The 18,092-nt window shown below is 35.5% G+C and overlaps 1 protein-coding gene across 1 annotated transcript; it reads left to right on the forward strand.

Moving 5' to 3' along the window:
- The first annotated feature begins 5,530 nt into the window (after positions 1-5,530).
- Positions 5,531-9,113, forward strand: LOC113316504. The gene is made up of 8 exons (XM_026564669.1): positions 5,531-6,155; positions 6,215-6,603; positions 6,763-7,074; positions 7,351-7,568; positions 7,737-7,820; positions 7,878-8,201; positions 8,291-8,390; positions 8,472-9,113. Exons 1-8 carry the CDS (start codon positions 5,531-5,533, stop codon positions 9,111-9,113), a joined length of 2,694 nt encoding a protein of 897 aa, XP_026420454.1.
- Positions 9,114-18,092: the final 8,979 nt, after the last annotated feature.

Here is an 18,092-nt window from a genome sequence, read left to right on the forward strand (position 1 = left end):
ACATGATCAAAATTTAGTTACATAATCAAGACTCGACACTTCACCTGAAATATTGATCGATTCGGAACGAGTTCGAGTAAAACTGATGAAAACGGAACTTCGTCCTTTGGAATCGAGACACGACATAAAAATTTAGTTATTACATAATCAAAATTTAGTTATTACATAATAAAAATTTAGTTATTACATGATCAAAATTTAGTTACATAATCAAGACTCGACACTTCACCTGAAATATTGATCGATTCGGAACGAGTTCGAGTAAAACTGATGAAAACGGAACTTCGTCCTTTGGAATCGAGACACGACAAAATTTAGTTATTACATAATCATAATTTAGTTATTACATAATCAAAATTTAGTTATACATGATCAAAATTTAGTTACATAATCAAGACTCGACACTTCACCTGAAATATTGATCGATTCGAAACGAGTTCGAGTAAAACTGATGAAAACGGAACTTCGTCCTTTGGAATCGAGACACGAAAATTTAGTTATTACATAATCATAATTTAGTTATTACATAATCAAAATTTAGTTATACATGATCAAAATTTAGTTACATAATCAAGACTCGACACTTCACCTGAAATATTGATCGATTCGAACGAGTTCGAGTAAAACTGATGAAAACGGAACTTCGTCCTTTGGAATCGAGACACGGAAAAATTTAGTTATTACATAATCATAATTTAGTTATTACATAATCAAAATTTAGTTATTACATGATCAAAATTTAGTTACATAATCAAGACTCGACACTTCACCTGAAATATTGATCGATTCGGAACGAGTTCGAGTAAAACTGATGAAAACGGAACTTCGTCCTTTGGAATCGAGACACGACAAAATTTAGTTATTACATAATCATAATTTAGTTATTACATAATCAAAATTTAGTTATTACATAATATGTTATTACATGATCAAAATTTAGTTACATAATCAAGACTCGACACTTCACCTGAAATATTGATCGATTCGAACGAGTTCGAGTAAAACTGATGAAAACGGAACTTCGTCCTTTGGAATCGAGACACGACAAAATTTAGTTATTACATAATCATAATTTAGTTATTACATAATCAAAATTTAGTTAACATGATCAAAATTTAGTTACATAATCAAGACTCGACACTTCACCTGAAATATTGATCGATTCGGAACGAGTTCGAGTAAAACTGATGAAAACGGAACTTCGTCCTTTGGAATCGAGACACGACAAAATTTAGTTATTACATAATCATAATTTAGTTATTACATAATCAAAATTTAGTTAACATGATCAAAATTTAGTTACATAATCAAGACTCGACACTTCACCTGAAATATTGATCGATTCGAACGAGTTCGAGTAAAACTGATGAAAACGGAACTTCGTCCTTTGGAATCGAGACACGGAAAAATTTAGTTATTACATAATCATAATTTAGTTATTACATAATCAAAATTTAGTTATTACATGATCAAAATTTAGTTACATAATCAAGACTCGACACTTCACCTGAAATATTGATCGATTCGGAACGAGTTCGAGTAAAACTGATGAAAACGGAACTTCGTCCTTTGGAATCGAGACACGAAAATTTAGTTATTACATAATCATATTTAGTTATTACATAATCAAAATTTAGTTATTACATGATCAAAATTTAGTTACATAATCAAGACTCGACACTTCACCTGAAATATTGATCGATTCGGAACGAGTTCGAGTAAAACTGATGAAAACGGAACTTCGTCCTTTGGAATCGAGACACGACAAAATTTAGTTATTACATAATCATAATTTAGTTATTACATAATCAAAATTTAGTTATTACATGATCAAAATTTAGTTACATAATCAAGACTCGACACTTCACCTGAAATATTGATCGATTCGAACGAGTTCGAGTAAAACTGATGAAAACGGAACTTCGTCCTTTGGAATCGAGACACGACAAAATTTAGTTATTACATAATCATAATTTAGTTATTACATAATCAAAATTTAGTTATACATGATCAAAATTTAGTTACATAATCAAGACTCGACACTTCACCTGAAATATTGATCGATTCGGAACGAGTTCGAGTAAAACTGATGAAAACGGAACTTCGTCCTTTGGAATCGAGACACGGAAAAATTTAGTTATTACATAATCAAATTTAGTTATTACATAATCAAAATTTAGTTATTACATGATCAAAATTTAGTTACATAATCAAGACTCGACACTTCACCTGAAATATTGATCGATTCGGAACGAGTTCGAGTAAAACTGATGAAAACGGAACTTCGTCCTTTGGAATCGAGACACGACAAAATTTAGTTATTACATAATCATAATTTAGTTATTACATAATCAAAATTTAGTTAACATGATCAAAATTTAGTTACATAATCAAGACTCGACACTTCACCTGAAATATTGATCGATTCGGAACGAGTTCGAGTAAAACTGATGAAAACGGAACTTCGTCCTTTGGAATCGAGACACGAAAAATTTAGTTATTACATAATCAATTTAGTTATTACATAATCAAAATTTAGTTATTACATGATCAAAATTTAGTTACATAATCAAGACTCGACACTTCACCTGAAATATTGATCGATTCGGAACGAGTTCGAGTAAAACTGATGAAAACGGAACTTCGTCCTTTGGAATCGAGACACGACAAAATTTAGTTATTACATAATCATAATTTAGTTATTACATAATCAAAATTTAGTTATAACATGATCAAAATTTAGTTACATAATCAAGACTCGACACTTCACCTGAAATATTGATCGATTCGAACGAGTTCGAGTAAAACTGATGAAAACGGAACTTCGTCCTTTGGAATCGAGACACGACAAAATTTAGTTATTACATAATCATAATTTAGTTATTACATAATCAAAATTTAGTTATTACATGATCAAAATTTAGTTACATAATCAAGACTCGACACTTCACCTGAAATATTGATCGATTCGGAACGAGTTCGAGTAAAACTGATGAAAACGGAACTTCGTCCTTTGGAATCGAGACACGAAAAATTTAGTTATTACATAATCAAATTTAGTTATTACATAATCAAGACTCGACACTTCACCTGAAATATTGATCGATTCGGAACGAGTTCGAGTACTAATTTAATTTTAATCGAATAATTTATAATTTAATTTTAATTGAATAATTTATAATTAACTATAATTTAATTTTAATTAAATTTGTGTGGGGAAATAATTTAACTTTAAAAAAAAAAAGACAAACACATGCTCGGTTTTGATGTTAACAATGTAAAATGGGTATCTTCTCAAACAGGCATGTACGCCTATCAGTTCATCCCTAAAATCTCTAAATCACTTCATCCATATCTCTCTATCTTAAGGAAAAAAATTCTCCAACTGATATTCTGGCAGAAAATAAGGGGATTTTTAGGGAAGATTTAGTCTTCAATTTTGGAAATATTTCTGCACCTCCATAGGATGAAAATCTGATGAAATCAAGAATATTGAGAACATCTAGCGGTAATAATCCCAGTCAATTATTTTTTTATTTGAACCCTAACCTTTTTATTTTGGGGTTGAAATCAAAAGAAATAACTTTTGGGCGGGATTATTGCCCCTTGATGTTTTAGAATATCTATAGATTCAACCCTAAAATCAGTCTGATTTACTCCCATCTTAGGTATGTTGTAGCATTCATTCTTAGATTGCTGAAATTCTCATTATACTAGATGATTTTTGCGTAGTAATAAGTGTTACTATGTTAGCTTTTTGAATTTTGTTGTAACCCATTGCACTCTGTGTTAGCTTCATCTGGTTCCCTTGATGTTAGTCAACATTGATGCTCTCTGAATTTGTTAGTCCTGACAATCTCTTTTGAGCAACCAGGTACTTGTGAGGCTGAAATACAAACCAAGGGGGGGTAAGAAGGAGCATCACAATATGTGGTAGTGCCTAAACCCAGTTTATACTGGAGGTATCATTCTCAAACCTTAAAGTTATTATCTCTGATAATTATCATGATAGCTTGTTGAACTGTAACCTCATTGTAATTTAGTTAAACCTCTGAACTTTTCATGCTCTGTCTTGAATGATATACCCCATGTTTGCCTGAAATGTTGTTAACTCCTGCAACATATAGAATCTGTTGAGTAAAGTTTGTGTCTGAAGTTTGTGCACTAAAATTCTTTTTCGCTGCACTAAAGTTTGTGTCTATTATTTTTCCTGCAACATATAGAATCTGTGCTCACTACTGCTTTGTTGTTCAGTACATCATGTTGAATCTGTGAGCATGTTTCATAGAACTTATCTGGTGATGTTATCCTATTAGAGGGACTAGTAAAATGGGTAGCTAAATGGGTGATGTATTGTAGCTGAATGGGTGATGTTTCATTCAATCTGGTGATGTTTCATAAAACTAAATGGTTGATGTTATCCTATTTGTTTTTGAATCTGTAGCTAAATGGGTGATGTATTGTAGGTACATGTATTTGTTTTCAATCTGTTTCAGGGGTGTCATTATTCTTCAGTGAAAGCATTGAGTTTCCAGTTCCATGAGAGACAGATTTAGTGATTTGCTTTATGTATAATACTATCGTGCAGTTTCGAGCATTTTCAGTTAAGACCTTTGGAAGAATTTGAAAATTTGCAATGATAAAATTCTTAACTTTTTGCAACAGTTGCCTGGGATTTGTTGTTTCTGGATCTAATTTCTACTAAATCAGCACTTTGAGACGAGGAGAGAAAAGCCAGAAAAGGAAGGCATTTTTTTAAAGAATCACTAAAACTGACTCAAAGTTACTTATAGGTATGTTTTTCAAGCCTTGATGTACTATGCACCAGTGTTAAGTACTTCGTATTTTTTTTCTCATTGTCATTGTGCAATCATTCTTCATGAACATTAGAGCTCTTTCTCGACAGATGTGACTTCACATCTGTCTAAAGAAGAAGATTTGAGCTCCCAGAGATATAAAAGTTGCCAACTATGTCAATTATAGAACTAGGGACATACTACTTATGATCTGATATTTCTAAGTTAATCAATTAGAGTACTTATTTGAAATGACATTTTGATTTCTAAGTTAATCAATTAGAGCACAGATCAGTGTTTACTCTAATTTAACAAACACACTGACCCTAGAGCTGCTGCAATTCATTCTCGCGAAATCTCCCAACTGCGGCTGACATACAGACCCTTCAGTATGTGTTATTCCAAAACTTGAAATGACTCCATTTACTGAAAGTACTAGACCAATTTTCCTGAGTTAATACTGGATGTCTGATTATGGGTTTGTGTGGCATGATTATCGGTTTGTATGAGGGAAATTGCATATTGCCTGTTTCATCTGTTATTACCATGTTTGTCCATATAAATTTTTTATGTTTCAAATGGTGCTGAATTTATTGGTAATTTCAAGACTTGTATGTCTAAATTGTCAAGTTAGGGGATAACTATTATTTTGAAATGAAACATATTATTAGTTAATGCTAAGCTTGTATTTCTGAATTGATTTATCAGTTTTTGCTTTCATTGGAGTGCAACTGATGGATCTACTGGTCTCTTTGCGTTTCAGAATGGATAAATCCTGGATGAGTACTGATAGAACGAAGAAACGTTATAGAGAAGGAGTTGCGGCGTTTCTGCGGTATGCTGTCAACCATCTCAAGGAGGAGGGTGAGACATATGATGAATTTCTTATGTTGTGTCCGTGTACAAATTGTTTAAATCTCTGTGCATGCTCCGTTGGCGACGTAGAAGATCATTTATTCGTAAATGGAATCGATCAAACGTATACTATTTGGAATAAGCATGGGGAAAAGGATGAGGCAATAACTAGTAGTAAGCCAGTTAACGTCAACAATGGTATGCACGCTGAATTTGAAATGGGAACTCCCACTGATGCTCCAGACGAAGATTTTGGAATGGGAACTCCCACTGATGCTCCAGACACTATAGATATGATGCAGGCTGCAGAAGAGTTCGCAGATGACCCTATAAAGTTTAAAAAGTTACTTGAAAATGCTGAAAAGCCCTTATACGAAGGATGTCCCAACTTCACAAAGTTGTCTGCAATTGTGCAGTTGTTTAAGTTGAAGAGTAAGCACGGTGCATCAGACATGTTTTTTAATGAATTGTTACCCTTGTTAAAGGACATGCTTCCCAAAGAAGGTAATTTAATGGCGAGGAGTACATATCAGGAAAAAAAATATTGAAATCAATGGGTTCAGGGTACACAAAGATACATGCATGTATCAACAACTGCATTCTTTATTGGAATGAGTACAAGGATGAAAAAGTGTGTCCTACTTGTAAAGCACCCAGATGGAAAGTTGACAGGGATGGTAAAGTTTACGAGAATGTTCCAGCAAAGGTATTGTGGTACTTCGACATCATCCCAAGATTTCAGCGGCTGTTTCAATCGAAGCACACAGCAAAAGATTTGATATGGCACGATACCACTAGAAACAAAGACGGTGTTTTACGTCATCCGGCAGACTCACATGCTTGGAGAGAGATAGATAACAATTTCCCAGAAATTAAAGGTGATCCAAGAAATCTGCGGTTAGCTGTTTCGGCTGATGGAGTTGATGTAAACACAGGCACCAAACATCACAGTGTATGGCCAGTTTTGGTTGTGATTTACAACCTTCCACCGGGGCTGTGTATGAAGAGAAAGTTCATCATGTTGTCGTTACTTATAGATGGTGCGCCAGGAAACAACATCGATGTCTTTTTAGAACCTCTTGTTAAAGATTTTCAATTCTTATTTGAGAAGGGAAAGAGAACATGGGATGCATATGCCCAAGAAATGTTTACTCTACGTGCAGTTGTTTTGTGGACGATAAACGATTATCCTGCTCTTGGTACACTATGTGGTTGTCGCTACGCTGGATATCATGGTTGTGTGGTGTGTCGTAAAAAAACGCACAGTATTAGGCTTCATGACTCAAACAAGAATGTTTATGTTGGTTATAGAAGATTTTTACCCTATGAGCATCCGTTCAGAAGGCAGAAGGGGGCATTTGGCGGAAAACAAGAGTGGGAGACTGCTCCAGAACCAATGACCGGGGAAGAAATATATGAGGAGGTAAAATGTATAAAGAATTCATGGGGAAAGAAGGGGACGAATACTCAAGGGGAAGACGTGCAGGCTACACCTGGAAAAGGTGGAAAGATGAAGCGCATCGGAAAAACGAAAATTGAGCGCATCAGAAAAATATCAAAAGAAGTCGATAGGTCAGGTGAGGAAGAGGAAGGCAGGGAAACCACTTACTGGAGCAAGTACAACATATGGCAGCGACTACTTAGATATTGGCGCTATAATGATGTCCAACATTGTATTGATTTCATGCATGTCGAAAAGAATGTGGGACAAAGTCTTGTTGGAACGTTGCTGCACAACGGGAATACAAAAGATGGATTAAACGCCAGAAAGGATTTGGTGCGTTTGGGGTTAAAATCGGAGTTACACCCTAAGACAGATGACAAAGGAACGATACTTCCCGCAGCATGTTATACATTAACTACGGAAGAAAAAGACATATTCTTGGAGACACTATCCGAGTTAAGAGTTCCAGAAGGGTATTGTTCGGATTTTTCCACCCTTGTGAACCTAAAAGAGCGTAAGCTGATCGGACTCAAATCACATGATTACCATATGCTTATGCAACAATTTTTGCCCGTCGCTATTCGATCAATTATGCCTACACCTGTGAGATATGCTATTATCAGGTTTTGTTTCTTTTTCAGATCAATATCTGCCAAAGAAATCATGGTGGAAGAGCTAGATAAATTGCAAGAGGATCTCTGTGTGACGTTATGCTTACTAGAGAAGTATTTTCTTCCATCCTTCTTTGACATCATGATTCATTTAACTGTACATCTTACCAGGGAAGTGAAGTTATGCGGTCCGGTTTGCTTTCGATGGATGTATCCTTTCGAAAGGTGTATGAAGGTTATAAAGGGGCATGTGCGAAACAAGAATCAACCTTGTGGATGCATTGCCGAAGAGAATGTTGCAGAAGAGACGATTGAGATATATTGTGAGTACCATAAAAGCATCAGGACAATTGGTATTCCACTAGATAGGCATAATACATCTCAGGAGGGAGAACCGTTATCAGCTGAAGAGCCGTGTATAGTTACCCCTGAACAGTTGAGACAAGCACATTTCTATGTAATGCAGAACACGCCTGAAATTGAGCCTTACATAGAGTAAGTATTAATTTGTTTTTTTTTCCTGTTTTTTTTCCTGTTTTTTTTTTGTACAAAGTATAATAACATTTGGTTATTGTACATACCAGCCGACACAAGCTATATTTGGAAACTAACTATTCTACTAAAAAGCGAGCATGGCTAGAGAAAGAGCACTCTAACACTTTTGGCGCTTGGTTAAAAAATGAGGTAATAGGTCATAGAAAAAGTGTCTTGTTTGATGTGTTATATTCCTTTAAACTCAAGGTTCATCCTAATAATGAATTTCAGGTTGAAAAAGAGTTGGCAGACGACAGAGAAAGTATCTCAGAGAACTTAAGATGGATATCACACGGCCCGCACTACGAGGTAACGAAATACACTGTATATCGCATCAATGGATATCTATTCCGCACAAGATCCCGTGATGGTAGAATTCACCAGAATAGTGGGGTTAGCGTTGCAGCAAATGACATGCACATATCTAGAGATGATGATGTTACATATGGTAAAGCCTCTTATTATGGTGTCTTGCAAGAGATATGGGAGTTAGATTACTGTGAAAGAAAAGTTCATCTGTTCAAGTGCAATTGGGTTGATAATAAACGTGGGGTCAAAAGAGATGCTCTTGGCTACAAGATTGTTGACCTTACTATGTTGGGATACAAAAATGATCCTTTTATTTTAGCCTCACAAGCTAAGCAGGTATTTTATGTCAAAGACCAGTTAGATAAGAAAAAGTCTATTGTTTTTGTGACACCTCCCAAAAATTATAGAGATGACGATGGCAACGATGAGGAATTCAGTACAGTAATCTTTTCTGCGAATGATAATATCTTGCCGTCTGTAGATCCACAAGACTTGGGTAAAGAATCCCGAAATGATTACTTCCGAACTGACTGCCGAGGTTTACTTATACGCAAGCCAAAATGACACACTCCCGCAGGTACATCGCTTTATTTCCTTTAATCTGTGGTTATTCGGTTAGTGACATGATATTGAAAGAACGATAAAGATGGAACTTATGTTTAATCCTGTTCCTTAGCATGCTTTCTGTATGTTTGCGTGCTTTATTCTTTGTAAAATGAATAACATCATTTTATCCGTGTCTCATATGGAACTTCAATTGAAATTTCTACTACTGTACTTTACAACTTGCTACTCTGGTCACTTTTAAATAGATATCCAAGAGAATGAGAGTTGGTATGTTTTTGTCCTATTGCTTGAATATATTTATGGGCACATGCACTATAACTACATGTTGTACTTGTATTTCAGAAATCTTTTATACACTTCATAACATTACTCAAAGCATATGGTGAAATTGAATTCCAAGTACCCAAATTAGATTCGTAACCCTGTAGATATATGATGGAAACTCCAGTTCATTAACCACAAAAAAAAACATTTAAAATGATGGTGCTAAAGGTCTTATGGTTCTCAATTTTATGGTGAAAGCATTTGGGGGCGGACTGATGCTTTTTCCTAAGTGAATTGCATGGAGCGGTTCACTTGCTTGTGTGAGGAGTTTGTATTGTGTAGCCTGTGAAGAATAGTGAATTTTAATCTCATTTTCCTTGTTCCAATTTAACCCTCAACCGTTTTGAATACCATACTTGACAGGGTTTTTCCCATATCTTGTGAAAGTCCTCTTTGTAAGAAGTCTTGACCACAATTTATGTTGAGTTGGGCTGACACCTTGTATTAATTGTTGTGCCCTCGTTCTTTCTTCCTTGTTTTTTTTGAACTCAGAACCCTATTTTCCTGTTGCAGGTTCGTTGTGGCTATTCAACACTCTACATTGTCCCTGAGCTTTGACGAAGTCATTTTTATGCCATCAGATGCCTCTATAAGTTTGACACTCGAATTGTAGGACACGAACTCTGCATCTAAAACATCAAGAATTTGATTATGGGATTGTTTTGTCTTGTTATATAAAGAGCAAAAGAAATGCATTCCTACTGCAATCGTAGTTTTGGAGTGGCTGGCTCCAAAATCAATTTGATGTAATTTTTTGTTTTTTCTTTGGAAAGAGGTAAATAAAAAATATTGGTTGTAGATCTAAATTTTTTCATTAAATATATTGGCTAAAAATATAAAGCTTTTGTGAATTGATAAGTTAAACAGGTTTGGTTGGTCTCACAGATGGCTCCTGTCGTTTGCAGTCCCTTCTAGATTTGTATGAAAAGTTTAAGATATGGTTTCCTATTTTGGATTTTGGCATGGTTATATACGGGAATTTTGGGAGAAAGTAACACAACAGAACTCCACTATACATGTTTTATTTTCACAAAACACCCGGCTGCACCCGCTGTATTGCAATTACCTTGGAAGCCACAATCACTTGTAATGTATCCTTCTATACACCAGAGCTTGAGGTTTCTTTATTGCAGTGAACATGCATAAACATTACCCTAGCATATGTTGCTTGAAAATTAAGCATACTAGGAGCATTTGGCCTAGAAAAGACTCGGTAACAACCATGGCTAGTACTTTAAAAGTTAAAATTCAATCTCATGTGTCTAATGGATCCGACGCTATGTTCACAATTTGTTTTTCGTGTAGCCATATCATAATCCTCCCAAAAAAAAATATGGAGTAACCATATGTCAATCTTTTGTCATGTTTGATATAATGTGTCAATTCCTTAGTATATGCGTGTCTAATAAACCAGATATTATGGACACATAAACAAACCAATGTGGCTAAATAAATCCTCTTTCCGTCACAGTCTAAAAGGTGTGTCTATTGTCATCCGACACTTTTGACACATACAAAATTATTTAATGTGGCCATATACGCATCTATGGCTACATGTGATTGGATTAAACTGAAAACCATGACCAAACGATACCCTATGGATACAGTTGATGGGTTTAGGAATAAACCCATGACTAAATGGTGCACTATGGCTACATGGTAAAACAAAATGTGGCTATAGTTATACTGATGACCAATAGCCACACAAATAACCTGAAACGTGGCTGGACTGTACACTAAAAAACGTGGCCTATGTGAAGGTTTGTACTAGTGATATGAGTAGTGTTGTATGACTCGGAGGAAAACCTCCCACCATAGAAACCAGGAAGACGTCTGGGTAAGGTATAAATAATAATATCAAAATCATGAGCGGAAGGCGTATCTGTAGAAGTCATCCTTCTTTGAGACTGAATAACAAAGTTGTAACAAAGAGAACCAGTACGACCATATTGATAGGTGACAGGGTTGAAATCAACACCCTTATCCATATAATCCTTGAGATTTTCCTTGGGCATGAGACCCTTCTTGTGGTAAAGATCCATCCTGGGGTGAGACTCGGGAACCTTCATAAGACGCTTAGAACCTCCTCTTGGATGACCTCCTCTTGACGTGATAGGGCGAGAGGATTCAGCTGAGAAGGCCTGTATTTAGGAAAGCGCTCCCAAGCCCATGCTTGAATGGAATTGGAAGGGAGGAAAGTCTCCACTTCATGGGATCCGTCCACACGACGAATATTACGCACCAGCAAATCCAAATGATGATAGAGACCGCCCAAGAACATAGGAGTGAGTGGAAATGCCACGCCAAGGGACATTATCACATCCATAGGGACAAGCTCATTCTTAATAGTTTCGCGAGGACTGTACTCAAATACGTCATGACATAGCCAAAAAAGAAGGAAAGTTGCTAGATCCGCTCTGTTTGTTTCCCCTTCTCGAGGAAGAACACCCTTGCGAGGTCCTGAAAGCAAGGGAGCCCAATACTTAATCCAGCAAGACAAAGAGGCTCAGCGTTTCCGGGACTTGGATTTCTGGACGCTTTTCACCTCTTTCACGTCGACGGACTCTTCAACAGTAGATGGTTTTGGTCGAGCAACTTTTATGGCTGATGCCATAAGCTTTGAAGAGGATGAAACATTAGCGGGAAAATCACGGGAAGCGGACGCAGTAGCTTTACCCTTCCCCTTATCCACCGGACCTTCTGCCTCGCTCGGAGCCTCAGCCTTGAGCTCTTCTGGTAGTTGGTATGAAATGGAATTCGCTTTGGCCTTAAGCAAGCGATCCTGAAGTTCCCTATCACTCTTGTTCAAAGACTTATTAAGGAAGCAACTATCGAAAATCGTATCCCCATGAACGGGTAAGCCAGTAAGTGCCACCACATCCTCTAAGATGGGGGTCGCCTCACCCCAAGAGAACAAAAACGTGTGCGGATTGATCCCCCAACGCGCACATAAACGAGTTATAATGTCAAGATCCCGCCGGATACACCAAAACCTTGAAGCTTCTAAAGTTGCTTCTATACCTAAAGAACGAATAATCCTCGCGTTCTCCGTGTTGGAACAAATGTAATCTATCCATGACTCCCAGGCAGCATGAGACTCAGAGGATGAACGCATATTGATCGAAGGGAAAACAAAATCACCCCGATGAACCGCCAGACGAGGAATATCTTTAAAGGAAGGAACAATATGGGACTCCGCTTGGGGACGGATAATCCATCCTTCGGATCCGGACGGAGGAAAAGGATGAGGATTTAGCATGCGCGAGACCCATATATCGTCAGCCGGGAAAAGAACAGTGTCATCGTCTGCAGCGGGTGGCCGTATCTTATCCTTAAGTCGGGGACTATTCCTAAATTCTTCAAGTGTGTACGACTCTGGCCTAGGAGGCGAGTCACGGACGGGTGATTCTTTAGACATGATGAGCAAAAGAAAGAATAAGGAGAGAGAAAATGGGGGGTGGTGAAAAAATAAGGATTCAAGAGCGAGGTCCCCTCTATTTATAAGGAGATAAAAGAAGGAGCTCTTACTAGACATACCAGTAACCGTAGCATCCCAAGGGTCGTGAACTTAAAACCGCCAATAACTCCCAATTGTAACCGGCGTATCAACGTGTGACTGTTGACATGGTCTTCGACCAGTCAAACATTCAAGGGCCTAATGTTGATACATGAAAATAACCAATCATAGATAGATTGCCCCTAAGCCCATAAAGGGTCCCCTTTATGGGAGGATGAACCAATGGACTAGGCCTAACCCACTAAGGTGAGATAGTTCTAGTCCATCTAAGGGTGCATAAAGGTTGGTTGGGCTTTGGTCCAAGAAGAAAGCCCTTTAGGGTTTAGTATTAACTTAAAGAAAGGGAAATTGTAGTTTCGTAATATGTTAATCTTATGGGCATTTATCCATAAGAGGGTCATTATAAAAGGAAAAGAAGGCACACTTTTTGGGATCATCATTAATTCTCTATTAGTTCCCAAAACCCTTCTTCTCCTTGGGAGTACTTTATGTGATTAGGGCTAGATCCTCCTTCCCACGTTTTACCCGTCAACAGTCCCGTTTAACAGTTGTCCTCATGGGTGCCTTTAACAACTTTTCGAGCCGAATTTTTCAAAAAATGTTTTGCCCAAAAGTACCTACAAACAAGTTTATTAGTGATAAAACGAATCCCAACTAATGTATTTATGGATAAAAATGCGTCGCACTTACGTACTTATCAGTTGTTGGAGATGCTCTAAAAGTCATAACATGTTGATTAGTTGTGGTTGCCGACGTCAATTGTCGTATGAACCTGTGTAATTTCTCTTATTAGATGTCAACCGTACACATCCTTTTTTATCCCGATATGATTCATTAATTTTCGTTGGATCTTAAAGTATTAACAATTAACAGTGTGTTTAACTGACTCTGATTCAACCATTGTGTCTAAAACTAACAAAGAAGCACTCACTCATTACATTTTTTTCGCAAATTTATTTCTCACTTTGAGTCACACCTTGGCAAAAGACATGGTGGAGATTCATAATGGTGCCTATAAAATGTGCCACACCCCGAAGACTTGTTGTATCATGGAAGCGGTTTACTTTCGATCCCTTCAAAAACTTTAATCGAGTGGGCGAAAATAATGATTTAAAGAAATTAAAGTGTGTCTACGGCGCTACGCGTCTTAAACCTAACTGTTTCTTATTTGGTGCGCTAAATTTCCAACATATATACTTACAACAACATGAGTATGCATATATTTACATGTTCTTTTAAGATGAATTCTTGTTCATTGCTTTAATGTATTTCTCTTCTGATATCATTTCTTCGAAACTTGAATCTATTTCTCTTCTACAATAATTTATTCAAAATTATGTTGTGTTACCTTGTACTTTAGGATATATGTAAATTGTGATCTATCCTAATTATTTACTTATATATAGTATGAAAAAAACCTTATATTTTTGGCATTGGATTTATATACGGTTTCATAATATATATAAAGGTTTTTATTGTTACTTGAAAAAATAGAATATTAACCTTTTTTACTAGGGGTTTTGAAATTTCGAGTAAAGTAGTTCCTTGAATTAAGAATGATGATAATAACACGAATCTTGTAACTTGTATGCAGGAATACAAATAAAGGTATATCAAAAACTAGCAATTTTGTGCATAAGGCTCCATAATTTTTGTTTGATATTTTAGTTTTTTGGAAAACTATTTTTTATTTTATTTTTAGAAGGGATTAATTGATCGCATTTCGACTTTTACACTTTCATTTTTAAATCCTATCTTACTTAAACACAAATATAAAAATAATATTTCCTTTACCTTCCCCTTTGAATTTACTTGTGTAGAAAAAAAAAAGATAATACCATATTAATAACGGTGGAACTTCCAGCATAATTTTTGTTACGAGACATTTAATTTTTATATAATCATTCTATATATTCACATATATAACAATCAAAGTTTCAAGAAAAAAGACAAAAAAAAAGAAGTAAGAATATGAAAACACAAGAGGTAATCAAGAAGAAAAACATTTATAAAGAATTAAATAGAACTTGAAAGAAGCAAAGAGATAAAAATATGTGAGCACTTCCATTAGTGGGTGTTAAATTTTCATGTAAGAAGTTAAAGACTTTATACATACAGAGAAACTAAGACATTTTGACTTATAAACTATCCCAAAAATGTAAAATTTTAACTTCACAATGTCACTGGTAGACATAACTAATTAGAAAATCAAATATGACACCCTATGACATGTGCAACTATTTTTGATAAGGATTCTAAATCTTATTGATTTCTGGTAATGGGTAAAAAAAAAAATCCCTAGCCAAATATGTTATGTTGTCGATGTTTTAGGACGATTCTAGAGTATTCTAAAATCGTCTAGGTGTTTCCTTAATTTAGTATAGTTAGAGGTTTCCTAATTTAGTTAGACTTAAGGTTTTCTTTTGTAGCTATGTTTAGGTTTCCTAGTATAACTCATATACTTGGAAGTCAAGTTTTTAACCTATATAAATAGGTGTACAAGTCTTACGTGAAAATACATAGCACAATTCAGAGAAGAGTTCTCATAACTAGAGAATTTTAGGGTTTAGAACATGTGGTTCATAGAGAATTGTTTAGGGTTTGTGAACATCATCCTGTTGGTCATAGTTGTGGTTTATTCTCTGTAATTCGTTCTATAATAAGAGTTGATCGTAGCCGTTTGTGGACGTAGGCATATTTCCGAACCACGTTAAATCATTTGTCTTTCTTTGTTTCGTTTAGTGCATCTTATTTCTGTTTTTTTTTAGTTCTACGTTGATCCAAAGAACTATTAGTGTCTTGTGAGGTTAATCCTAAGACATTAATTCTAATAAAATGTACTGTGTTTTTCATGTACGAAGAACATTATAGGGGTTCGCCTAGGTCGATATTTTATTTTTGTCTAGTTTTTTTTCCTTGATGAACTTAATTATTATGTTCTTCATATACGAAAACAACATAAAGATTCGGCTAGGTCGGTTTTTATTTCTTAGCCGAGTTAATCTAGTTTTTTTTTCTAGTCAAACCTATCATATTTATCATGTACGAAGAAGAATATAGAGGTTCGTATAGGTCAATTTTTTGTTTCTTATAGTCGAAATCCAACATTAGGTTGTACATGGTATAGTTTGTGTGGTTTTGGATGCAACCAGAATCGAAACCAATAGTTACGTCTTTTATGTTTCTGAAACCGTACATACCATTTGGTATGGTTTGGTACAAAACTGAACCGAAAAGACTCGACATAAAACCATTGGTTTTCAAAAATAAAAATAATATTAGTATGTAGTACGCATGAGTGATCACAATAACCATCTATAATTCATGTCTCATACATGGTTAGAAAGTCTAGTTTTTTTTGTAGACTTCTATATGGCATTAAAAGATGAAATGATAACAAACACCCATCTAACCTATTTGAAATGATTGACTGGACAATTAAAATTTTGTCATATCATCTAACCTATTTGAAATGATAACAAACACCCAAATTTCCAAATTACATTTTGAATGTTATTATAGATACCACGGTTACCATAAGTAATCTTTTCAACATAAATGATCCGACTGCTGTGAATCTTGTCACAAGGCCGTGCCGGTGGAGGAACCCTCGGTGGAGGAGGACCCTCTGAATGTCTCCACTACCACCGGTCTCCCCTTCCCACCCATTGAGATCAGAAATTGGACAGTAAGGGAAAGAAAAGAGAGAAGGGGAAATGATTTGAAACCCGAAGAAGATTTATAAAAGTGAAAAATACTAGAACCCCCTACTATATGGGTTCAATATATAGAAGCCCCACAAAATGGATCCTTCACTATCAACTCCATACTTTACGAAAATGATACTGCTAGGCCCAAAATATCAATTTTTCTTCAGATCTGGCCCATAATTAATTATTCCGAATTTTAATAATGGCAAGACTACCATTTACTATATATACAAGAGGAATATCGACATATATTTTCATTTATCAATTTATTTTCTCTCTCTTCTCCGTTCTTTTTCTCTCTCGGCTCTGGCAAAAACCCTGATCTCATATTTCGAAATTATCATGGACTTCTCATCATTTCCAAATTTCGAAAAACCCTGATCTCATATTCCGTTCATAACTAATATTCATCGTCTCCAAATTTCACCGATCTTCATTTTTTTTTCATTCATTTCATCTCCCTGATCTCATATTTCGAAATTATCATGGACTTCTCATCATTTTAAGCTCAGATTCGTTCATTTCGTAAGCCAAAACCCATAAAAATTCGGTGAAAATGTCTGTGAAATGAACTCATAATGCGTTTTCAGCTATTCTTTGAGGCTATGTAAACTTAAAACCTGTAGTTCAAGTATTTAGATAAAAATCTGCTGGTAATATCGCAAGATCGACTTTGATTACTGGTTTCTGACTCAGATTCGACTCATTATGTTGTGTCAGAAACTCGGTTGAATGAGAAACTGTTCAATGGCGATATTCGTAAGGGATCTGTGGTTCAATCGATTGATTAGATGTGTCATACTAGTCAGAATCGGAAGTAAGTTTCACTGAGTTTCGATCTAATTTTAGGTTTAATTTCAATTTTTGATATTACAAATTTTTCAATTTGAAATGAATCTCAGTTCAGATTATTAGTTTCATTCATATCTCTGAATACTATATTGAATGCCTGCCTTTGCTTATTGTTTTCAAGCAATAAAATAACGAAGAGCTGAAGTTGTTACTACTGATTATTTTCGTGGGATATATATGAAGGGGATTGTTGCAATGATAGTGTATTTGAACGATTTTATGATTGTGTTTTGTGTTGGATGTGGAAATGTTGCAGGAAGATTATCCCTTCTTCACCATTTCAAGTTCATATGATTCTTGGTAAGTCTCTGTGCAAGTGTTTTTGCTGCAATTTTTTTGCCTTAAGTTCTGGCAGCCGTTAGGTGAAGAATTTGTGGAATTTCAAGACATAAAATAGCTGGAAATGGGCGGTTCTACGATAACTTGATTTTGTTCTTCTTATCAAAGCCACCAGTAAGCAAAGGCAGTGGTATGTGTGGGTCTTTATGATGGATTTAAGAGATAATTGAGGTTGTGAAGATCTCAGGCAGAGAAAAGAAGAAAGTGTGAGTATGGTGGATGTTACATGGATAT

The sequence above is a fragment of the Papaver somniferum genome, chromosome 10, assembly GCF_003573695.1.
Source record: "Papaver somniferum cultivar HN1 chromosome 10, ASM357369v1, whole genome shotgun sequence".
Taxonomy (NCBI): Eukaryota; Viridiplantae; Streptophyta; class Magnoliopsida; order Ranunculales; family Papaveraceae; genus Papaver; species Papaver somniferum.